Raw genomic sequence first — 25,863 nt, forward strand, 5'->3', positions numbered from 1 at the left:
GAGGCATGAGTTTCAAGGTTAATATTAAGTAGTCATTCAGTTTTTGGTGCATTAACTATGGGAAATGGTGTTTATTACAGGCTCTTTTCCTCCAACATTATAGGACATAGTTAGGACTGCCACTATCTTCAATACATTGTTTAAATAACTTCGTAGGTAAGTGCTATAAATAGTAATTTTTTTCCCCTGCTAGCATCTTAACCATTATTTTAGATTTATAAAGTATTCCTAACTCACAGCCTCTGGACAACTGGTTATTATAGCAATAAAAATGGAAATAGAAGAAATCTAGTTAGAGAAGACTAGCTTTAGAAAGATAGTCTTACACTTTGATTCTATTTATTTTAAACAAAACCGACAATAGTTTTACACATTTAAAATGGTAAAACCTTTATCTTTTACGTGTGTTGTTCAGTTCTAAAATCCATTGTGACCCAAATATTGATACTCAGTATGCCTTGCCTTAAGCATTTAAGTGTGGGTCTGTTACTACTATTTAGATAGATAGACCCATGTTTACATATATAGGAAGCATCACACATGTGTATTTAAATTGGTTTACTTCCATTTTGCCTTAGAAAATCCAGATTATACAAAGCACCCCTCCTACTCCAAAATGAGGGACAGTTTCTTAGAACTATATATCTATATTTTAGAGATTAAAGAGACTTCAGAGATTTCATTCTTTCCTGCATAAACATTGTTTGTAGATGAGAAGATAGAGTGGTTGTCAGTTGTCCAAGATCACACAGTTTCCTAGTACCGTATTAACTAGAACCAGTTTTCTTGACTATAGCTCAACAGCTTTTTGCTTCATAAAGGATTTTGATCAATTAGCACACTTCCCTACCCTGTTTCAAATGATTTAGTTTGTAAAAATGTTTTATGTATATTCTTTCAGAAATACATGTTTTGTATAGTTACACTTAGATTATGAAATATTTTTGTGTGATATAGGAAAGGTCATAAGATCCTTAATATTGTTAAAATTCCCTAATAAAGATTATCCCATACCTAGTGCTAAAATACAGTTTTACCTGAACACCATGGTCTTTGAATCAGAAAATGAAACCAGCCATTCCAATAGAACACCACGGTTCCTAGAGTTAAAAGTTTGAGAGCCCCTGGTTTTCTTTTTATGCTTTGGTTAAAAATTAACAAAATAAAAACATGCTTAGACATTTGTGTTTTAGATTAATGTTTTTGTGTTATATAATTTTAAATGTTTGGTAATATGCTACAATGTGTTGCTTTGGGAAAGCATCTTAATTACATTTAATGCTAATATAGTTTTGTAATGAGTTAACCAAGCCTTTCTTTTAGAAAATATGGCAAAATTTAGAAACTCCATCTACATTTCTAAGGAAGGTTTTAAATAATTGCTTATCTTTTTGTCATAGGGAGTCAGAAACACATTTTTCTTCTGACACAGATTTTGAAGACATTGAAGGAAAAAACCAAAAGCAAGGCAAAGGAAAAGTAAGTATAGAATATGTGTCTTTATTTTGGTTCTTACGGTCATAAATATACATATATGAATAAATACAATTATATACTATATATAGTTGTTTTAGTTATGTCTCAGATGTTGTTGTCTTTTAAAAATGCTTTTTTGCCCTGACTGGTATGGCAAGCCTTTGAACACTTCTACTACTATAAAGTTGAAATTAATACGTCATTGTTTCTAGTAGTTTATTTTATAAAGCATAGTATGCTAAGCAAAATGTGATATTCTGTTGGCTTTATTTTTATTTGTACGTGAGTAGTCCAATATAAAGCAAATCAGTAAATTTCTTATTCTAAAGCACCCTAAAAATGTAACCTACAAGCGTTTAAGTCTAATGGGTTACTGTTGACAGTGACTCTTTATAAGTAATGTCAAGGATAAAAACTAACAAAGTGAAGTTCTGAGTCAATAGAATGCAAGTTTAGAGTATGAGTGGGTAGCCTGAGAGGTGTGGGTAACTTAGTGAATGGTTAAATCATTTTGCTATTTTGGAAAGTACATTTGACTCCGTGCATGTGTAAATACATTGTGCAAAAGATGACTTGCTTTTGTTCAGCATTTTCTTTGCCAAAATGAATTTTGGATTTATATTTTCTCATGACACATTTACTTTTTTTTTTCTCGGTCTTTTTTTTTTTTTTGATGATTCTCTTATTTATTTTTATTGGGGTATAGTTGTTTTACAATGTTGTGTTAGTTTCTACTGTATAGCGAAGTGAAGTAGAGTTCTCTGTGTATACAGCAGGTTCTTATTAGTTATCTATTTTATACATATGTGTATATATGTCAATCCACATTTACTTTTAAAAAGTCCAAATAATGCAGAAATGTACAATGAGCAAAGTAAAAATTTCCCATTTTAAATATGTAAACATTTTTGATGAACATACACATGTATATATACACCTATATATAAAAATGCACATAGAATTTTACTTAAATGGAATCATACTGTGCAAACTGTTTCATTTGCTTTTAAAACTTAATGGCATGTTGTCAGCAGCTTTCCTATCAGTGAATTTTTCCTGTCTGTAATTTTTAATGGTGTCATAGGATCCCATTTTATGTATGGAACATAATTTATTTAACTAGTCCTTGGAATATCTTTTCAGAGTGCACATAATCCATGTGTTTCATAATTTCGTATGCATTCTTAGTCCCTTAAAAAGTGGTAGTTTGGCGGAGGGGAGAGAATGTGAATGAATACAAATGTTAACTCATGACTATCCAAAGACAGCCATAATTCTAGTGGGTAGTATATGCTTATTCATTAGAAAACCACTTTTCCTTGTTCTGCAATCATCTTTCAAAACCGAAACTCTGCTTTTGGCTTTAATTTGCAAGCTGGGATAAGTCTTTAGTGGCATCTGAATAGAGTAGCCACTGCTGTGATGAGGTGTTAGGCGTCAGATCAATGATTTATTATAACAATAATAATGTTTTGACCCTATACTATGTATGTTCCATGCACTGTGCTAATAATTTTACATGTTATCTAATTTAATATTTGAACAACACTGTAGATTAGAAAACTTTATTTTTATAGATAGGAAACTGAGGTCTAGAGAAGCTTAGTCGTTAAGGATTTGAGCCCACATCTGTTGAAAGGTGGTATACTCTTAATCCACTATAGTATACTACCTCATAGTCTTTTTTTTTTTAATAAATTTTATTTATTTATTTTTGGCTGTGTTGGGTCTTCAGTGCTGTGCATGGACTTTCTCTAGTTGCGGCGAGCATGGGCTACTCTTTGTTGTGGTGCAAGGGCATCGCAGTGGCTTCTCTTGCTGCAGAGCACGGGCTCTAGGCACGTGGCCTTCAGTAGTTGTGGCTCGTGGGCTCAGTAGTTGTGGCTTGCAGGCTCTAGAGCGCAGACTCAGTAGTTGTGCACGGGCTTAGTTGCTCCGCAGCATATGGGATCTTCCTGGACCAGGGATTGAACCCGTGTCCCCTGCATTGGCAGGCGGATTCTTAACCACTGCGCCACCAGGGAAGCCCCTGAAGTAGTTCGTAAGAGTAGGGTGGTTTTAGATTCTTGAAGAAGGAGAAAGGACCCTTTATGGAACAAAGTATAGAAACATACAGTCAGTGGAAATAAATTTGTAGATCTGGCTATAGATAGGGATCTGCAAACTATGGCCTGTTTTTGTACTACCCACGAGTTAAGAATGGTATTTACAGTTTTAAAGGATAGTAAAAATAAAGAATATGTGACAGAAGACAGTATGTGGCCTGCAGAGCCTTAAAATATTTACTATCTGGTACTTTACAGAAAGTTTGCTGACTGTTGCTCTAGATCATAGAAATGTGTAGATCTAAAAGAGACCCTCAAAATCATCTATTCTAACCTGTAAAGATATTGATAGAACTCTGGCATTTTAGAAATGAGGACTCCGAGTTGGGGAGTGACTTTTTTTTTTAATAATAAGGTATAAATGCTGTTGGAGGGGTTTTATATCTGAGGCATGTAGGCAGCCTTTTCGCTGATTTATGAAGTCCCTCCACCCAATGTTAACTTTCTTATAAAGGGGCTTCATTTCCATAGTGTTCATTAATTGAACTTTCATGATAAATAAGTGTTGGAGGGAAGGCCCAGAACAAGAAAGAGGTTGATATACCTATTCATACTGTTTAGAATTCCTTCGTCAATGCACTGCAATGATTTATAAGACTAACAATAGACATCAAGTTAAAACGTTGAACTAATTACGAGTTACCTATTTCATAGAGTTCTGTTATTCTTGCTGCCCACTACAGTCTGCACCTTAGAGCAACAATCCTATGAAGTAGGCACTTTTTTTTTTTTTTTTACTTTTATCCTCACTTTACAAATTAGAAAATCTCTGTGAAGCACAGTGTGGTTAAGTAACTTGCCCAAGATCACTCAGCTAACAGGAATAGAAATTTGGGACCTATGCAGTCTGTCAGTCTACAGAGACTGTGCTCCTAACTGCAGGGTCACATGAGGTATATGGTAGTATAAGTTAAAAAAATTGATACCACAAAGAGGCTGTCACAACCATATCATTTTATTATGACGCATGTGTATGGCACTCCCCTTTAGGTCAGGTTTAAGTGTTTTATAATTATGCACGCTATCAGCTGCTCCTGATGTAGCTTTATTTTGAACTCTCAAGGATAAGGATATAACTTAAGCAACTTGTATTTTTATGCAGACTTGTAAAAAAGGCAAAAAAGGCCCAGGAGAAAAGGGCAAAGGTGGAAATGGAGGAGGAAAACCTCCTTCTGGTCCAAACCGAATGAATGGTCATCACCAGCAGAATGGAGTGGAAAACATGATGTTGTTTGAAGTTGTTAAAATGGGCAAGAGTGCTATGCAGGTAATGTTTATTGTGTTCTTCCTGGTTCATTTGTACATTTTGAACTTAAGTGAGTTATATAAAATATATCCCTGATTTTTCTAATTGTGTTTAAAAAATTTTTAATACTGCGTATTAGAAAAAAACAACAAACTAGTCAGAAAACGGATCTATCTATTCAGACATAAGACCTTTAAGCTGTGTCTTGAGTCATTTTCTGCTGCATTATTTTCTTTTAATGGCATATAATAAAAAATATGTCAAAAAATATGCTGATGTAAACCCTGACTGTGACATTTCAATTTCCTTTGAGTTTATATAGTGGCTGTTAAAGCATGAAGTTCTTTGCACATACAGAATTCTTGGCTGAGTGACCTAATGTAATCACTGTCCACTTTAGTGAATTCTTTTGATCGCTGTTGTCTTTTACAAATTTTATTACTTGTGCTGTTTCTTACCAGAAGAGTACAGAGTTGGAGTCATATCCATGTCAAATCATCCTAATTTTGTTTCTTCATAATTTTATGACAGTAGAAGCATTTCAGCTTTACACTGGAGGCTAAACCCATATGGTTTTAAAAAAGTGAATCAACACTATACTCAATATACACGCTTAATGAAATTATTATTTAATTTATAAAAGCTATAGGGAATAGTTTTTTTCCTTCATGGAATTAACTTTCATCAACAAAAGGTGCACATGGATGGTTTAGGGAAGGCTAGCCATTAAACTTTTTGTTATTAATGAATAACTGAAATGTAAATCTTGATTATAAATGTGCATTTATCTAAATATGGTTTTGTAAATAAATTTTAAAATATCAATTGGAACTAATAAGGCACATTTTTTACACGTAAAATGAAAAAGAATTGTTAGCTTTTGAACTATCACCAATTGTATAGTGCAACGTATTTTCTTAAATTCGAATTCACTGTCACTTATCCATATATGGTTAGCTTTCATATGGTTGTGATTAGGATGTGGATTTTATTTCTTGTTTAATGTTTTAAATGATTATTTTGTGTACACTTTTGAAAGAAATAATGTCTTATTATATTACTGTGCTATGGTTTATTTAGTCATTTCCTAATTTAAAAAATTATCCTCCTCTCTGGTTCCCATTTTTGGTTACTTTTATTGAAGGGATAAATTATCTCTGTTAAATTGTATACCATTTCATTACTTTCCTTTTTATATTTATATTATACTTTTCTCTATAATATTTTGTTCTAAGTGGTTAAATGCATTAATTTTTTTTCTAATATCTTATCATTTTTGTTAACATCAGAAATCTCAACTTATATCTGCAGCTAATTAGGCTATTCTATTTTTGTCTAGTCTGTAGGGTTTGTTTTTTTTTTTTTAAACTTTTTGGCTCATCAGAATTTTTTTAATAGAAAATGTGAGGGCTTAGCTTTATATTTCTTTTTGTTAATCATATCTCAGTGTTTAAAGAGTGAACATTTTCCTTATTTTTGTGTTGCTTATGGTTTGTCATATGTTAAGATTGTACCTCTATGCCATTTGTTTTTCTATTTCTAAGTGTGCTTTCCCGCTTAAAAGCAGTATATCCGTAGTATCTCTCCATTGATTTCCCTGAATCATCTCTCCACCTCCAGTTTGTTTTGTGTACTCCCACTTGTGTTATCTTTCTAACACCAAATTTGATCAAGGAAGTCTCCTGTTTACAAACTTCTAAGAGTTCTTCCTTATCTAAAAGTTCCAGCCCAGATTTCCTTATGGCATACTTGCTGTTCTCTAGCCGCCATATGTTCTCTGCCCCTAGACCTTTCTTTTTGTTTTTCTTACTGCCTGGAATAGTCTTATTTTTCTCCCTTCCATATCACAGGATTGACTAATTCAAATGTCACTCTTTTTTGGGGAAACATTTTTGGACTCTATCTCCTTCTCCCCTTGAATGTATTTGTTATTTTTCTCTTTCCAGTATAGCACTTAGTATATTGTATTATAGTTATGCACATGTCTGTATTTGCTTCTAGATTGTTAATTCCTTGATTGGGGACTGTGTATTATTCATTTTTTTGTATCCCCAGGATATCCCTATTTCGGTGATTATGAGTGAGAGTGAATAAGTACAAGACTCGCTGTTGGTTTTAAAATAGTTCTTAAATTTTAAGAAAGAAGAAATCATGCATGTGCCCCTAGTTCTATTAGATAATAGATGTTGAATTTTATTCAATGAGCTTTTAGTATACTATTTGATGATTAAAAATTTTAAATATATTTCATTGTGATAGCTTGTATTAGTTTTACTATTTGTATTTTATTTGTATTTATTACAGCACCTTATATAAACTCTAGTATAAACTCTTCTTGATCTTCATGAATAACTTTTTGATGTGATGTGATTTTTTTGTAAGATTTCATTAAATATTTTTGTATCTTTATTGATGAGAATAGCCCTTGTTCTAGTTATCTATTGCTGCATAACAAACCACCCCAAACTCAGTGATGTAAAAGAACAACCATTTTATTATGCTTAGTGATTCTGTGGATCTAGAATTCAGACAGAGGTAAATAGGGGTGTCTCTTCTGTGCTTCCGTCCATGATGCCTGGGGTCTCAGCTGAGATAGCTTGAATGCCTGGAGGTGACAAAAACAGTTAGGGACTATAATCATCTGGAGACTTCTTTATTCATGTTTGGTACCTAGTCAGGAGTGATTTGAAGGCTGGGCTCAGCTGGAACTGTTACCTGGAGTACCTACAAATGGTCCTTCCACGTGGCTTTGGCTTCGTACAGTATGGCTTCTGGGTTTGGAGAGACTATCCTGAGAGGAAGTGTCTAGTTCTGTAGTGCTGCAAGAACCCAATGCAGAAGTTGAATAGCCTTCTATGACCTACTCTTGGAAGCATCATTTCTGCTGCACTCTGTTCTGGAGAAGGGGACATAGACCTCACTTCTTTTTGGGGAGCAATGTCAAACAACTTGGGGCCATGTTTTAAAACTCCCATATCACATAATATATTCTCTTGATACTGCCCATATCATATTTGGGGATCATCTTAGAAACATTTCTTTCATAAATTGAGTTGGTTAACATACACAAGCTGCTATAAAATATAGAAAAGGACTGAAATCTAGAAATTAAGCAACATTTTAGAATATGTCCAGTAAATCTCTATGAGCCAGGTGATTCTTAAATAATATTTTCTTTTTCTTTTCTTTTTCATGTGATCATATTATCTTTTTTGTACATCAAATTGTACATATTTTATTCATTCAGTTCATACCCAAATTCCGTATTTATTGGTATATAACTTAAAACATTTTCCCTCCTGACTTTCCGTTTTTTATATTAGCTGTAATTTATCATCTTAATTTTTAAAATTTTGTTTATTTAAAAATTGTTTTTATCTGTTTTGTGGTTTCCTCTTTTGTCCACGAAGGAATACAGTGCTGCTTTTATTGTTTAGTTCTGTTTTTTTTTAAATTGCTATATTGAAATATACTTCACAAACCATAAAATTCACCCTTTTAAAGTGTAAATTCAATGATTTTTAGTATTGGTACATTCACAGAGTTGTGCAGCCATCACCACAATCTAATTTTAGAATTTTTTCAATACCCCAGAAAGAAACCTCGTGCCCATTAGCAGTCACTTTCTCCTCACCTGCCCCCAGGTCTAGGCAACCATGAATCTACTTTCTATAAATTTGCCTATTCTGGACATTTCATATAAACGAGGTCCTATAAATATATGGTCATTTTTGAGTGGCTTCTTTGACTTAGCGTGTTTTTAAGGTTCATCCATGGTGTGGCATGTATTATAACTTCATTCTTTTTTATTGCCAAGTAACATTCCATTGTATGGATATGCCATGCTTTATTTATCCATTCATCCCTTGATGTACCTGTGGTTTGTTTCCACTTTTTGGCTGTTGTGAATAATGCTGTTATGAGTATTATTGTACAAGTTTTTGTTTGGACATAACGTTTTCATTTCTCTTGGGTAATAAATACCTAGGAGTTGAGTCCCAGGGTCACTTAACTCTTTAGCCTTTTGAGGAGCTGCCAAACTGTTTTTACAAACTAGCAGCACCATTTTACTTTTTTACGAGCAGTGTTTTAGCATTCCATTTCTCCAAATTCTTGCCAGCATTTATTATTGTCTGTACTTTTTATTATAGCCATCTTAGTGGGAGTGAAGTGGTATCTTATTGTGGTTTTGATTTCCATTTCCTTTGTGGCCAATTACACTGAGCATCTTTGCATGTGCTAAGGGCCATTTGTATATCTTCTGTATAGAACTGTCTATTCCGATCCTTTGCCTATATTTTTAATTGGGTTATTTGGCTTTTTAAAATTATTGAATTGTAGTTCTTTATATTTTCTGGGCACAAGTTCCATATCAGATATATGATTTGCAAGTATTTTCTCCCTTTCTGTGGGTTGTCTTTTCACTTCCTTGATGGAGTCCTTTCAAGAACAAAGTTTTAATTTTGAATAAGTCAAATTTATTTTTTCTTTTGTCTCTTGTGCTTTTGGTCTAATATATAAGAAGGGTTTGCCTAACTCAATGGTTATGAAGATTTACTTCTGTGTTTCATAGGTTTAACTCTTACATTTAGGTCTTTGATTGTGTATATGTGAGATAGGGTCCAGCTTCATTCTTTTGCATACAGATATCCAGTTGTCCCAGCACTGTTTATTGAAAAGACTAGTCTTTCACTATTGAATTGGGTTGGCATCCTTGTCAAAAATCAAATGACCATCAATCTAAGGGTTTATTTCTGGACTCTCAGTTTTATTCCATTAATCTATGTATCTGTCCTTATGCCAGTACTGTACTGTCTTGATTACTGTAGCTTTGTAGTAGGTTTTAAAATCATGAAGTGTGAGTCCTTCAACTTTGTTCTTTTTTCAAGACTGTTTTGACTATTCTGGATACCTTGCATTACCCTAAGGATTTTAGGATCAACTTTTCAATTTCTGCTAAGAAGCCAGCTGGGATTTTGATAGGGATTGCATTGAGTCTGTAGATCAATTTGGAGGGTACTGTCATCTAACAATATTAAGTCTCCAGATCCGTGAACTATCCTACTTTCTTTTGATGCTTATTTCTTATTAATATGGGACTATTAGTGCTCACTGTTGAGGAAAGGTGTTATTTTATTTGCATTTCCTCATTGACCCAGGCATTCACTTCTTTTTAAAAATTTTGTAAAATTTTCATTCCATTGCAGTGTTAATATTTAGATATTACTTAGTACAATATTTTAGTCAAATATCAGTATTTTCTAAGATATCTATAATATCACTAAGAAATTTCAGTTTATAGAGTTGGGTCCCATATTTAGTTTTCAGATTCCTTTTAATGCAAAAATAAGGAAGATGGATCATTTATGTACAATCAGGTGATTAATTTACTGAATTTGATTCCATTTTATTGTTAAAATTTAACTTTACATTTTAGTATACAAGTGTATGTATTTATTGAAATAATGTGATACCACTTAATGTTGAATCTTAACGACTTTAATCTGACTTAATTAACTCTTAGAACGTTAGGAAAAACTAATGGTTCTTTTCCCCCTCTGCTGTAGTCGGTGGTAGATGATTGGATAGAGTCATACAAGCATGACCGAGATATAGCGCTTCTTGACCTCATCAACTTTTTTATTCAGTGTTCAGGCTGTAAAGGTAAGATATATTTATTTTGGAAGCAGAATGTTCTCAAATGTTCTCTTCTTTTTTGTTTCATCTAAAGATTATTAGCACTTTATGTGGAAACTAATGCCACGATACTGAGTTATTTGCATTATAACCATACAAAATTTATGTAAGGAAAAAAGAGCAAAGAACAAAGAGAGAAAGTCTGTTGAGACTGTTATATTCATATGTGAAAGTTAACTAAAAACTTGGCAATTGGGCTTCCCTGGTGGCGCAGTGGTTGAGAATCTGCCTGCCAATGCAGGGGACACGGGTTCGAGCCCTGGTCTGGGAAGATCCCACATGCTGCGGAGCAACTAGGCCCGTGAGCCACAACTACTGAGCCTGCGCGTCTGGAGCCTGTGCCCCGCAACAAGAGAGCCCGCGACAGTGAAAGGCCCGCGCACCGTGATGAAGAGTGGCCCCCGCTTGCCACAACTAGAGAAAGCCCTCGCAAAGAAACGAAGACCCAACACAGCCAAAAAAATAAAGTAAATAAATAAATAATTAAGTCAGGAGCTCTCTAAAAAATAAATAAATATAACAAAAAAAAACTTAAAAAAAAAACTTGGCAATTTATAATTGTTATGTTACTTTATTAGATATATTTCCCACTTTCAGCATCTGGTTTTAGGAGCAAAGAAATGGATTAAGAAGGGAGGAGGAAGATAATGAAGAGATACAGGTTCAAGTGGCAGGGAATTGTAAAGTGTAGGGAGTTAAAAAGTGCCATGAATAACAGCAAGTAAGTAGGTAAGTAAGTAAAGTAAGGTATTGGTGACACTTACAGGTTTTTTTTCCTAAAAGGTAGAGAAACTGGAGTGGGGAGCGGGGTCTTTTTAAAAGTGTTTATACTTTATTTTAAAAGATTTTGAAGTAAGAGTAGGGAAAATATAAAATGTCTTCCCTGAGACAAAAACATGTAGCACACACATTTGGCCAGGGAGACAAAATTGTGTAAGTTGGGGAGTCATACATCCTGATCTGGATCAATAAATGAGTTAGTCAAGATCATGGGCAGGTTCTGATTTATTCTGTGTCTCCCTAATACTTGGCCCATCCTTGAAATTCTAGAAGATGCACAGGCTAATAAATGTTACAGAGTTTTCCAAGGGTATTACATTTTTTAATGAAAATGGCACCAAAAACATGGGCATTAGAGGTTAGGAGGAGGGAAGATTGCCTAAAAGTAGATCTAAAAAATTAAGGTGCTAAAGAATGACTGATTTAATAAACAAATCTGAAAAGAGATCCCAGGAAACAATTTACTTATGTCTACTCCTTTAATTCTACAAAACTTCTTTAAAAATCCTGTCATTGGAATTGGAAAACAAGTAACATTTTAAGAACCGATGCATTTTATGAGGTCGATCACAACTTTCAGTGCAGTCTGCATATTAAATGTTATATATGTGAGGCCTGATAGACAAATTTATTAACTTCTTGAGTCTATGGTCTTCATAATGCCGTTAATATGGCCGTTTTTGAGAAATTTTAATGTCTTGTCTTTAGAGTGCAGAGAGTTGCCTAGTTTACTTCTTAGCTAAAGGTAGCTGTAAATCAGTATTAGAAAATTCTACTGAATCTGCTCAGAGGAAGTGTTGTAGTAATGACAGTATGATGAACCAGATTAACTCTTTAGAAAATGAGATATGTTGATGTTATTTTTTTTTGTCTATGTCCATTCCATCTTTCTGGAGTAGAAGGGTACAAGTACCTCTTTGTGGTGTTATGTAATCAAGGGCAATGTCCTTTCTCTTTAGATTCTTTGAAAATGGAAGGTTGATTGCAGAACAACTGAACAGGTGCCAGAAATAATTTAATGAGTTGAAATTCTAATTTTTATATTCAGTCTTACCTATTATACCATAGTTTGATCAGTTTTAGTTTCCTAACTAGGCTTCTGAATTGCAGTTTTAAAACAAAGCCATAGTCAGAGCATTCCCCTTTATCAGATACATTCCTTTTCTGGCATCACTGTATTTATAAATCAGGAGCTTGCCCATTAAACATTTGGACATACCTTGTCACAAACAAGGTTGTGAAAATTTTTAAAAATTGAAGGTGTTGAAAACATAGGTAGATTTAAACACTGCTATAATATTTATTTTAGAAGCAAGGAAGCTCCATAAAGAGGAATTTACCATGTAATCAAAGTTAAGGTCATTAAGTACTTACAAAACATACTCAAAAATATTTTGGTAGAATTCTTTTATAAATGAGTTAGAAACATGCTTAAGTATATACAGTGTACCGTTTCCTGTGGATTTAGGATTGTTATTATGAGCGTCAGTTATTTTACTGTAGTTATGCCTTCTGCAGTATTGAGGTATGTGGAGAGATGTTTGGCCCTACACTGAATGGCTTCAGACTGCTCTGTGGTTGGTGATTCTGTGGCCAGTGTTGTTTCCTTCTTTCTTTCCTGGTCAGCTGTCACTTTTCAGTTTACCAGTTTTTAAAGCAGTCTTGCTTCATGTCCCCCACACTTTTAAGGCAGTGGGAACTGGCCTGATGTCCTGATGGCTTCTTTACACCTGCCTCAGGAGTTATTATATGCATAGAGTTTGTGACAGCTATTTTGTTTTCTGCTTATATTTGGGTTTATGGCTGTTATATGGTCTATGAGATGAGAGGAGGAGCTTTAGAAGTTTGTCAAAATGTATGCAGTATGTTTACTTTGAGATTTATTTATATATAAATGCTTATTTCGTAGAAATTATTTCAGGGATTGAGTTATTTGTCCTTCTCTAGCACTGCCAAATTTACAGTACCTGGGTGTAAAGTATGAGAAGGTTCTGGAGATACATCCACGGCTCTAGATATAAATTAAAAACCCCTCGAAAGGTTTTCGAGAATGTGCTTCTTTAGTCAGGGAAATCATGCTTTCTTTCAAATTTGTTAATATTTTTAAACAATCATTTGGTTTTTTAATGTGGTAAGTAAGGGCTCTTTCACAGTACCAGTAGAAATTGATCTCACCTGGGGCTGGGCAGCAAGATGTAGACTAATAATCTCATACAAATTATTTAACTTCTCTTTGCCTTAGCATCGGTTTCCTCATCTGTAAAGCCAGGATTATAGTACCTCCTATATAGGCTTGTTACCAGGGCTGAAGTGGCTGGTGCATAGGCGGCTCAATGGTTGTTAGTTCCTATTCTACTCCTGCTGGTTTTGTTACGCTACTGGAAGGTCTTCAGATTGCATGCCCATAGAGAGGGAGCTCACATAGCGGTTGTTCTTTTCAGATTTGGGGTTGGAAAGAGAGTATGATGTTCTATTGTTGTTTTTAAATTTATACGCACACACACACATGTGCATGCATATATAAAATAGAGCTTGGTCAATTGAAATATATCTAACTTTTATAATAAATCTCATGTTCCTGTACCAAGACATTCTTTTATTTTTAAATTAAAAAATTTTTTTTGTTTGGCTGTGCCGTGCTGCATGTAGGATCTTAGTTCCCCAACCAGGAATCGAACCCTTGCCCTCTGCATTGGGAGTGTGGAGTCTTAACCACTGGACTGCCAGGGAAGCCCCAAGACATTCTTTTAGATGTTACTATATTTATGGTATTCATAGTGATTAGACTGGCAAAGAATAAATAATCTAGCATTAGAAATGTGGTTTAGGAAATTCACTTTTTACATTTTTTCTTTTTTTAAAAAAAATCTGACACCCCATCAGTGGAAATTCTTGTATGACTTCTTCTTGCATTGTCTCCTGCTCATAACTTTTTCCTAGAAACCTCTTTTTTTTTTTTAAAGAACAGACATTTTAATGGTTTTTTTTTTTTTTTTTTTGGCTTTATTTATTTATTTATTTATTTCTGACTGTGGTGTTGGGTCTTCATTTCTGTGCAAGGGCTTTCTCTAGTTGCGGCAAGCGGGGGCCACTCTTCATCGCAGTGCGTGGGCCTCTCAGTGTCGCGGCCTCTCTTGTTGCGGAGCACAGGCTCCAGACGCGCAGGCTCAGTAGTTGTGGCTCACGGGCCCAGTTGCTCCGCAGCATTGTGGGATCTTCCCAGACCAGGGCTCGAACCCGTGTCCCCTGCATTAGCAGGCGGATTCTCAACCACTGCGCCACCAGGGAAGCCCTAGAAACCCCTTTTTTGATATTTGACCTATACCTGGCTAACTTTTACTACATTTTTTTTGAAATACAGTTGATTTACAGTGTTGTGTTAATTTCAGGTGTACAGCAAAGTGATACAGTTATACTACTTCTTGTAATGTGCATCTTTTCTCCTCGCCTCTTCCATCCTCCTTTAAAACTCTAAATGTCCTTATAAGAAACACCTACTTATCCAGATCTTTTTCTTTTGTCTGAGCTATAGCCTTTCTTGGCTTTTCAACTCATTTGGGCATTTATTATGTACTAACTTTAATACTTTATTTTTCCCTTTCTCTCTGCTCCCCCCCCCCATTATTCTTTGTTTAAAGTTACAACTAGATTACAGGCTTCTGGATGAGCAGGAACTACAGCTTACTACTTATGTTTATTTGAAGCCCTTTGAGGGGATGATGGCATGTAGTTGCCTTACATATTGTTGTACTTAGTAAAGAAACCTGGCTAAAGTGAAGTCTACCTATTACTCTTTCCCTTATTTTCTTCAGGTTCATCCTCAAGGTTTTAAATGTTACCCTGGCTGCTGCCTCATGCTTGATGACATATGCTTTATATTAAAGGGTCTTAGTCATTCTAGGCATGAGTAAAGTAAGTCAAGTAGAAATGGCTAAGGCTGATTGTTCTAGGAAAAAATGATAGCTGTCAGAAGTGTGGGGCTGTTTTCTTGTATATGTTGAGAATGGCATTTGTGCTTTATAGGGTTGAGTAACATGGTAAAGATCAGGTGATATTGAAGTACACCTTATTGTGCGATTGTAGACATTTTAGTGTTAGAGATGGACTTAGAAGTTATTTTTTAAATTTACCATTAACTTCTTACACTTGCAAATTTCAGGTGTTGTCACAGCAGAAATGTTTAGACATATGCAGAACTCTGAAATAATTCGAAAAATGACTGAAGAGTTTGATGAGGTAAGTTATTACCCTAAATGTTATGATAATTTTATGCATCTTGATCTTGATTTACTCTTCAGAGTATTAAATTCTGAATATTAGTGTTGTGGGTAAGAGCTTTGGCAGTAGAAATCCAATCAAATGATGGCCATGTGACCTTGGGCAAATTGTCTTAGCATCAGTTTCATCATCTGTAAAATGGAGCTAAAAATACTTATAAGGGCTTCCCTGGTGGCGCACTGGTTAAGAATCCGCCTGCCAATGCAGGGGACACGGGTTCGAGCCCTGGTCTGGGAAGATCCCACGTGCCGCGGAGCAACTAAGCCTGTGCGTCACAACTACTGAGCCTGCACTCTAGAGCCCGTGAGCCACAACTACTGAGCCCACGAGCCACAACTGCTGAGCCCGTGTGCCACAACTACTGAAGCCCACGCTCCTAGAGCCCGTGCTCTGCAACAAGAGAAGCCACCGCAATGAGAAGCCCGCGCACCGCAAGGAAGAGTAGCCCCCGCTCACCGCAACTAGAGAAAGCCCGCGCGTAGCAACGAAGACCCAACGCAGCCAAAAATAAATAAATAAAAATAAATAAATTTATAAATAAATAGTAAATTTAAAAATACTTATAAGGCTGTTATGAAAATTGAATGCAGTAATGTTTGAAAAATTCCTTAGCATTTTACAATGCCTGGCATATAGTAAGAACTTAATAAATGGTAGCTGTTTCTATTTGTCAAAAAATTAAAATTTCAAGGAAGAATAAAATTAAGTGCCTACAAACATACCTTAGAATGTTGTAGAAGGAAGATTCGATAAATACTTGGGGAACCAGGTGGAAGCTTAGGCAAAGGAAAATACATACATACATACATATACATATATATATATATATATATATATATATATATATATAAAATTGTTTAAAGTCTTATTTATGTTTCAAATATGAGTAGTAAGAATAATACAAATCCATAATAAGTAGTAGCTTAGACTTTAGTTGAACCTTTATCACAGTGATGTCTTTGAAGTATTGTTGCCAATGAAGACATATTTAGATTTACTATAATATAAACTCCTTCAGGGCAGGGATTTTTGTTTGTTTTGTTCACAGCTGTATTCCAGCACCAGTAGTTTTACTCTTTAAAGCTTTTCACCATGAATTTTCAAGTAGAAAGCCTTGTCTCATTTGAGTTCTATTTGATCTTTTTTTTTTTTTTTTGCTTGCTCAGATGAAGGAGCTTTCAACTATCATTCTAAAAGATAGACAAGAGTTGTTAAAATGGCTTTGATGATCACTAAGTGCTATTAATCAGTCTCTAAGTAATTGAGATATAATTATGAGGAATGGTATTATTTTAACCTTCTGATATTAAATGTTTTAGTGAGAACTTTCTTTCTTCTAAACAGCTATTTGAAACAAGAATCCTGAAATAAGATTTGAAAATATCAGCAAACCAAGTTGCTAACAGCAATTAAGATGACACTTTTCAATATAACACTAAATGAGCCAATCAGAAAATGTGGAAGAAAACCTTTTTGTGAAGTATTAGGACCTTATTCTCAGATCAGACATAGTTCAACTTGTTTATGGCATGACTTAAAATTTTTAAAAATGTATGGCTCTAACGACAAAATTTAATTGTTAAAAATTTTACTAAACCATATTGATAAAATGACCTTAAGTTTCTAGGACATTCTTGTCAGAAACTCTTACTTTTAGAGGTTCTGTGTAGTATTGATCTCTGTTTTTATCTTTATGACTTGCTTGTTTTTAATGATTTATGGAGGACCTCAATGTATCTTCATTGGTGAATGCCCCATCTTATATATAGGAGTACCTGAGTACCTGTCTTTCCAGGTCATTCTAGCTACATTTCCATTTTTTAAAAAATTATCTCATTGTTTGCATCTGCTGACTATTTGATGTCCTGAAGCTAATGAAAACATACATTGTAATCCTTCAATTATTTATAACTCATACATCAATCCATTAGACTGGCTGAGAATGTGATTTCATCATTTTGAATCCATTAAAACATATAACTTTGGTTTGATGTTGGTTTGGTTTTGTTTTATAGAAATTTAGTAACCGTATCTTTGCTTATCAGAATAATGTTTTGTTTGATGGGAGAGGCCTTTTATTTTGGTATGTAATTGGTATATGTTTTCATTGGTTAGAGTGAATTCAGAATATCCATTTTGTTTTCTTTAAAGATTTTTTATTTATTTATTTGTTTATTTATTTATTTATTTAGGGCTGCATCGGGTCTTAGTTGCAGCATTAGGGATCTTTGTTGAGGCATGTGGGATCTTTACTTGCGGCTCACAGGCTTCTCTTTAGTTGTGGAGCGCGGGTTCCAGAGTACATGGGCTCTGTAGTTTGTGGCATGCGGCCTCTCTAGTTGAGGCGCGAGTTCAGTAGTTGTGGCTCGCGGGCTTAGTTGCCCCGCGGCACATGGTATCCCAGTTCCCTGTCTAGGGATCGAACCTGTGTCCCCTGCATATTGTAAGGCGGATTCTTTACCACTGGACCACCAGGAAAGTCCCATCCATTTTGATCTTAAATAAAAGAGATGTGTTCAAAGGTACCTCTACCTTTGCATATTATTCTTCTGCCTACTTTGAGGATTTATTACAGAAGAAAGATGAGATAAAGGAGTCTTTCTTTAAAAAATAAATTTGTTTATTTATTTATATTTTATTTTTGGCTGCATTGGGTCTTCATTGCTGCATGTGGGCTTTCTCTAGTTGCGGCAAGTGGGGGCTACTCTTCGTTGCGGTGCGCGGGTTTCTCATCGCGGTGGCTTCTCGTTGCAGAGCATGGGCTCTAGGCATGTGGACTTCAGTAGTTGTGGCACGTGCGCTCAGTAGTCGTGGCTTGTGGGCTCCAGAGCACAGGCTCAGTAGTTGTGGCACACGGGCTTAGTTGCTCTGTGACATGTGAGATCTTCTCGGACCAGGGCTCGAACCTGTGTCCCCTGCATTGGCCGCCGGATTCTTAACCACTGCGCCGCCAGGGAGGTCCGATAAAGGAGTCTTTTAGCTTCTGCCTAGGGTATTTGAAAAAAAAGTAAAAGTTTATTAAGTCATGTGTTTTAAATGAAATTGCTGTTTAAAATTTCTGTTTTAGGATAGTGGAGATTATCCACTTACCATGGCTGGTCCTCAGTGGAAGAAGTTCAAATCCAGTTTCTGTGAATTCATTGGCGTATTAGTACGGCAGTGTCAATATAGTATCATATATGATGAGTACATGATGGATACGGTCATTTCACTTCTTACAGGATTGTCTGACTCACAAGTCAGAGCATTTCGACACACAAGCACCCTGGCAGGTCAGTATTTAGAAATATTTTCTGTGCATTTTCTTAGGTTAGAGATGAAAATGATTTTCATTAAAAGAAATGAAATAATGGTGACAAATTAATTTTGTTTATTAAGTAGCACCTAAGAGGACACTCTCCCCTCTCCTTCAGCCCTCACGAATTACTGGGAATGGAGTGATATTTTCAGTTTTGATTCTCTGAAGGCATACTACAATTAATTTTCTTGTGGTAAACCTACTTGTTTCCTATCCACCTCTTTTCCCTTTCTGTGGCATAGTGATCTGTTGGGTTCTTGAAATATGTTTTATCAGGGAAGGTACTGACAGCAAATTTGGGGAACAGTCATTTTGGATATGTAGTTCTAAATGACCTTTATGCATAGTCTCTGCTAGCATAGTCCCTCCTGGTATGATGGTCACTACAGGATGATGCTTATTTAATCACACCACAAAAAGCTGATTTTTCTTACGCTTCTGAGTAACTTTAGGCTGAGTCAAATTCTTTGATCTTTAAATTTTAATGAAATGAGTTATATTTTTAAGGCTCACATGATTAATTCTAGAACAGTGATTTTTAGTGTTGATGTTGATAAAATGTTTTGGTTTCTCTTTTGTGCTGAAAGTACTATTATTGAATATGTGCTTTTTGGTTTGAGTTTGAATAAATCAACTAGGCATTAATTGTTACTATAGTATTCTAAGCCTTAATGATAGAATATTTTGATTTCTACAAAAATTTTTCTTTCTCTAAGTGTGGGGATTTTTTTTCCTTTAGAGTATTTCCCCAGAGAATTAAAGCTATGATTAAAGATGTACTTCTGCTCAGCCCTCCATTTAAAAAAAAATAAAATGCATACAATCTCCCTGTAGGTTTTGCTTTTAGATCACAAAATATGAACGTGATCTTGCTCTGTGAATTTAGGTAGCTTTGATGTTAAGAACTTGTGAACAGTTAAAGTAAATTAAAACATATATGATGGGGTAAGGTGGGTAATTTTAGATCAGAATGACAAACTGGTTTGCTGAAGGTGTGGAATAGCTCAGAGCAGAAGATTGGGAATTTCTTTTAAAGAGAGCCAATAGCCACAAATTAAGGTTTAGTTTTGTGGTGTTCTATCATGCAGTGAACCAGGTCTGAGACATAGTCTAGACTAAGCTATATTAAGCATAAAGTGTTCAGATATTTCAGTTAATAAGTTTGAAATCACAGGTAGTGAGTCTTGTCTCAGTAGCAAGAGTTCAGTAACAGAAGGTAGAGATCTGGAGGAACTCTGATAAAAAGCACTTTATTGAGTGATATTTTACTCTTTGTACTTTTGACTTTTTATCTAGATCTGTCCTTCATAATCGCACCATTGTCTTTATGATGATATGTAATAGAGTAAAATTAAAGGAAATCAAGTACTGATAAAACTGTCCAACATTTCTACACACTGTACTTTGATAAAAAGCACTTAAGTTCCCTCCCCCTTTGGTTACTGGATAGCTAAATGACTGCTGTATGAATCAAAATTTATTTAGAAGGTGAATCGTGGTCTCTGGAAAAGGTCATTGTAGGGGACATATATATCATAGTATAGTGGGATTTGAGCATAGTCTAGAGTCAGATTACCTAGTTTTGAATCTTGGTTTAACTATGTATATGAACTGTGTAGTCTGAGGCAAATTTCTTAATCTCCCTGAGCTTCAGGTTCTTCATGAATGAAATGAGGATAATACTTAACTTTGAGGGCTGTTGTAAGGATTAGGAGTTAATCCATGAGAAGTATTTAGCATAGGTAACTGACATATAGTAAGTATTCAATACATATTAGCTGTTGTTTTACTATCGTTGTTGTCGTTTGTAGCAGCTATATTTTTCTTTTCTGTTAGAAGCGGAACAGCCCATCTTGTTTTTAATTTCTCTTAATTTGATCTTAACTTGTAAATTTTTGTATCTGTGAGACTAAGTTCAACATTTTCCATTTAAAAATAGCTATGAAGTTGATGACAGCTTTGGTGAATGTGGCACTAAATCTTAGCATTAATATGGATAATACACAAAGACAATATGAGGCAGAACGGAACAAAATGATTGGAAAACGAGCCAATGAGAGGCTAGAACTCCTGCTACAGAAGCGGAAAGAGGTACGTACACTTTTGCACTGAATATTTAAGCTATTAATCTGTAACTAACTTGGTCACCATTAATTATGATATAACTTTGCTAGTTCATCAGATAATTTTTTTTGAAAAATTTAAACAACATGTTTCAGGTTGTTTATACATCTAACTTATTTTTGTTGATTATTCATGCCAACAATACCTTCTGTGTATATATTCTTTCTGTGTGGACTAGGATTAAGAGTTCAAGGCTTCACATAAGGAGTCCTGGGCCAGTCTGACAAGCTGCTTATTAATGCTTTAGTGTTATTCATCTCTACTGTGAAAATATCTCTCCTAATTTCCTCCCTCAGCTTATTGTCAGGATGAAATGAGGTTTCACTTATGTAAAGTCACTTTGAAAAATAACTTATAAGCTATTTATGCTGTCATAATCTGTGTTTTTGGTTTTTTTGTAGTGTAAGAGGCACTTGGTTAACATTATGACCACCAAATTCAACTATGAGTGAGGAAAATATATTTTTTCAGTTTTATGCTAAATAATAATAAATAAAATCTTTCGATGTTGTGTTTTTTGGTCATTGTTGTTGTTGTCTCCCCTGCCCCCATGCCGCGCAGCTTGTGGGATCTTAGTTCCCTGACCAGGGATTGAACCCAGGCCCTGGCAGTGAAAGTGCCGAGTCCTAACCAGTGGACTGCCAGGGAATTCCCTTGATGTTGTGTTTTTGATTTAAATTCCTCCTTCATTGGTGATGTAATATTTTGCTATCTGATATTGGGGATGTTTATTTTTATTTCTAACAGGCAAAGTCTCATGTTTCAGAAATATTAGTAATGCAGTTGAGTTAAAATATTTGCCGTGGTATTCCATAAATTACTTACTTGAGTTTGACATTTTTTTGAGGGTAGGGGTAACTATAATTTAAAAGTTGGTTATTTCTGAGATAGCCAATAACTTTTTAAAATGCCCCCTGCTCAAGAAAAGCCAGAAAAATCTTGCCCACATTTCCACCATGCCTAAACTCCTCATCTTTTTCACGTACGGTTGACCCTTGAACAATACAGGTTTGAACTGTGCAAATCCATTTATACTTGGATTTTTTTCAGTAGTAAATATTACAGTACTTACATGATCCACGGTTGGTTGAATCTTTGGTTGTGGAACCTTGTATGTGGAGAAACTGTGGATACAGAGAAACTGCATATACGGAGGGCCGACTATAAGTTTTATTTGGATTTTCAACTGTGTGGAGGGTCAGCGTCCCTAGCCTCTGCGTTGTTCAAGGGTCAACTGTAGTTGAAATGAAGAATTGACCTTTTTGCCCCTTAACTTAGTTAATAAATTGCATTGGATGCTTTATTAGATGCACATAGTGCATGAAATTATGGCCTGATTCTAAAGATTCTGAACATAGAATGAGTGGATATAGGTAAAAACGGGTTTTGAGTTTAAAATTCTTGTACAAATATAAGATATTAATACTTCTAGCTTGGGTTAAGTTTTTAAACATGTTGAAAGACCACCTGTGCCTTTGACTGTGCTAATGCATACAAGTGCATGCCCTTGTTAGCATTATTTGGAAATGTGAGATTATATTCATGAAAAGAAAAAAAACATTTTACAGAAACAGAACATAATCTAAAAGCTAATTAATACTTAGCGTGTGAAAGATTTTCCTTGTAATTCTCAAGCTCTGAAACAATTTTCTCTTAACTCTCAAGCTCTGAATTGAAAATATATGGGAGTAAATAAGTCAACCAAGATTTGAAATATTTAGTTGATTATTTCAAGTGAGCCTTGTTTCCCTCAAAAATATTTAGCAGGGAGACAAATTTTTTGCCAAGTTATTTTACTCAAATCGTTTTTGTTCTTTGAGCAGGTACTAGTTAACATGACTTATTTTTCAGATGCTAAACACCAAGATAATGAAACATTGTTATGCTTTCTTGATTATATGTTATATAATAGATATGTATTATAATAAACTACATAACAGATTTCTTTATGTACATTTATACAATGAAAATATGTGACCATTTTAAAAATTAGTCTACCAGCCAAACATTAAAAACCAAGTACAAATATTCCAAGTATCAAGGGACTGTGGCTACCTGATAGACAACAGCTGTTAATTTTTGTATGTGGACACTTTGTCTAGTGGAATTAAGAATTGGGTGCTCGCTTCGGCAGCACATATACTAAAATTGGAACGATACAGAGAAGATTAGCATGGCCCCCGCGCAAGGATGACACGCAAATTCGTGAAGTGTTCCATATTTTTGTTATAAAGCAGAAACTAACACACCATTGTAAAGCAATTATACTCCAATAAAAATGTTAAAAAAAAAAAGGAATTGGGTGTAATAACCAAAACACTGGAGAAACCTGCATTTGTGCTTGTAACAACTTTTAGATGTCCTTTTGGTTCTCTTCCATTACAATTGAAAAGAAATGATGTGTTCTTTTCAGCTTCAAGAAAATCAAGATGAAATAGAAAATATGATGAATGCAATATTTAAGGGAGTGTTTGTACATAGATACCGGTAAGTCAGGACAGTTTTTTTTAATGTAACTCTTATTCTGTTCAAGTTTGGATATTTAGTGGTTTAGGCAATATAAATTTAGTGGAAATCATGTTAGAGTAAGATCAGTGTTAGAATCTAAGCTCTTCCACTGATTGAGACACTCTAGGCAAGTTACTTAACTGCTCTCAACTTTGTTTTCTATCTGAAAAATGGGGTAATGTTGTGCTTGACTTGTAGATGCCCAGAAAATGGAGGCTACTGCTGTTATTAGGAGTCAGGGTACAAAATACTTAATTGATTTTGGAGGTACTATGTTAGTAGAGACTGTACGTTCTGATTCCTGACTCAGTGGGAAAAGCTGACTCAGTGGGAAAAGCTGGATAGATTTAAGTGAGATGTTTCCCTTATTTTGAATGAGTAGAGGAAAGAAATAGGTAATCTTACCACCATTTCTGCTGTAACCTATTCTTTAAATTTTGGTGGCATGTTTATTTAACTTCTCCGTCGTTTCCTTAACTTGGCAGTTATTGGATCAGGTTAATACTTCCTTTGTAATATCCCTTTGTCTATTCTTACCTTTTTATTTCTGTTGTCACCATTACCTTAGTCTGTTCCCTCATCATTCTCATGCCTAGAGATTATTGCAGTTGTCTTAAAATGTTCTTTTGTTGCATCATTCTTCTGCTCAAAAGCCACGAATGACTTACCATTACCTACAGGATGAATTCAAAATAATTTAGTCTGACATTCAAATCCAAATTGAGCTTGGCCTCAATATTAGGTGTACCTAATTCTCACCTGGAAAATATTCTCTAACCAGACTGGTGTTCCTGCTGTCTGAACACACCATGCCCAGGAGGTGTGAACAAAGGCTGGGGTATGGCATGGTATAAAAGGTGGGGATTGGATTCTGTTTGTAGGTTTATTTAACTTTAAATATTTATATGGTGATAATTATGCTTTGACAACTAGACTGTAAGCTCTTGGCATTCGGGGGCCATGCTTGAATTCTGCTTTTAAATCCCCAGTAATACTTAAGGTAGTGGTATATTCATAGTAGGTATGAAGTATTTGGCGCTGCTTAAATAAACCACAAGTCCTGTGGTATACTGGCACTAATATGCATAATTTTCCTTCCTCCATGCAGGGATGCAATAGCTGAAATCCGAGCTATTTGCATTGAAGAAATTGGCATTTGGATGAAAATGTATAGTGATGCCTTTCTTAATGACAGTTATTTAAAATATGTTGGTTGGACTATGCATGATAAGGTAAGATATGCCTTATAGACTGCTTTTCTTTTTACACATAGGCATAGCTATCTGCTGCTCTCATTCATAGTGACTTATCTGCATGTAGGTATAACTGGGAGCACATTCCTATAGCCCTCTCTCCTTTATTCTTTTCTGTCCGCTCCATGAAAATATGGTCTCTATCACATAAAGTCCCCTAGTTTTTTGAATCTTGGCCACTGATTTAGCCTTCAATCTTGAAAATTTTGTACTGAAACAATTGGATCATGTAGGTGATGGTGGTGGTGGTGAGACATTTCTTAGAGCAGTAAGAAGAATTCTTACTCTGTTAATATGTAAGTGCTATATACATTTTAAAATTTCTTTAATTTTGATTCTCTTGATAAACATGTATCTTAGCCAGATTATAAATTACAACTTGGCTTCTGACCTTTTTTATTTTTTTTTAATTAATCTACCTTTCTCTTAGTCTGCCTCTTCACAAGCCTTGAAATTCTTTGTATATATTCCTTACAAATATTACTTTCTGTAAAGGAAAACTTACTGTGAAATATGCTACTATCGTCTTTCACAATAGTATTGCTCTGAAAAACTTTTCAAAAAATTTTCATTTGACCTACAGCAGTAGTAACTCCAAAGGTATTTAGTTTTAAATGTTTATGTATTGATTCCTATTTTTGCATTATCAAAGATGAGAGTTTCTGAAGAAATGCTATTGTATAGAACATATTTAAAGTAGAAAATATTGTAAGTATCTTGAATGTTCAGGTTGAAAATATGCAGAGTTTTAATAAATTTTCTCCTCTTGTTTCATTCAGCAAGGTGAGGTAAGACTCAAATGTCTCACTGCTCTACAAGGGCTTTATTATAACAAAGAGCTTAATTCCAAACTGGAGCTATTTACCAGTCGGTTCAAGGTTAGTATTACTCGAAGTATTTAAAAATTACCTATTATTTGAAAGTATTTTTTCTGGCTTTCCCTTTAAGAATATTTTAATTATTTTTGTCCTTAGGATAGAATTGTGTCTATGACCCTTGACAAAGAATATGATGTTGCAGTACAAGCAATAAAATTACTCACTCTTGTTTTACAGTAAGTATGGTTTTTTTTAAAAAAAAATATATTTATTTAGGGCT

General features: G+C 34.7%; 1 protein-coding gene and 1 long non-coding RNA gene across 7 annotated transcripts in view; one reads left to right on the forward strand and one right to left on the reverse strand.

Moving 5' to 3' along the window:
- STAG2 (STAG2 cohesin complex component) overlaps nucleotides 1-25,863 on the forward strand; it is a 117,977-nt gene that overhangs the window by 43,315 nt on the left and 48,799 nt on the right. For 5 of the 6 annotated variants that reach the window (XM_082446800.1, XM_082446804.1, XM_082446803.1 and 2 more), the window contains 10 exons: nucleotides 1,401-1,479; nucleotides 4,684-4,848; nucleotides 10,395-10,491; nucleotides 15,464-15,540; nucleotides 18,650-18,854; nucleotides 20,820-20,971; nucleotides 23,418-23,491; nucleotides 24,621-24,744; nucleotides 25,545-25,643; nucleotides 25,740-25,819. In XM_082446800.1, the coding sequence (XP_082302926.1) occupies nucleotides 1,401-1,479; nucleotides 4,684-4,848; nucleotides 10,395-10,491; nucleotides 15,464-15,540; nucleotides 18,650-18,854; nucleotides 20,820-20,971; nucleotides 23,418-23,491; nucleotides 24,621-24,744; nucleotides 25,545-25,643; nucleotides 25,740-25,819 (1,152 nt within the window). Of the gene's footprint in view, nucleotides 1-1,400; nucleotides 1,480-4,683; nucleotides 4,849-10,394; nucleotides 10,492-10,851; nucleotides 10,992-15,463; nucleotides 15,541-18,649; nucleotides 18,855-20,819; nucleotides 20,972-23,417; nucleotides 23,492-24,620; nucleotides 24,745-25,544; nucleotides 25,644-25,739; nucleotides 25,820-25,863 lie in introns of those variants that run through there. The other variant, XM_082446805.1, reaches the window with a different exon arrangement.
- On the reverse strand, nucleotides 13,111-15,450 carry LOC309652828. Its single transcript, XR_014258901.1, has 2 exons — nucleotides 14,605-15,450; nucleotides 13,111-14,248 (listed from the first exon to the last, which is right to left on the reverse strand). It is a non-coding gene; the product is annotated as an uncharacterized lncRNA (long non-coding RNA).

The sequence above is a fragment of the Balaenoptera physalus genome, assembly GCF_965194825.1.
Source record: "Balaenoptera physalus genome assembly, chromosome: X".
Taxonomy (NCBI): Eukaryota; Metazoa; Chordata; class Mammalia; order Artiodactyla; family Balaenopteridae; genus Balaenoptera; species Balaenoptera physalus.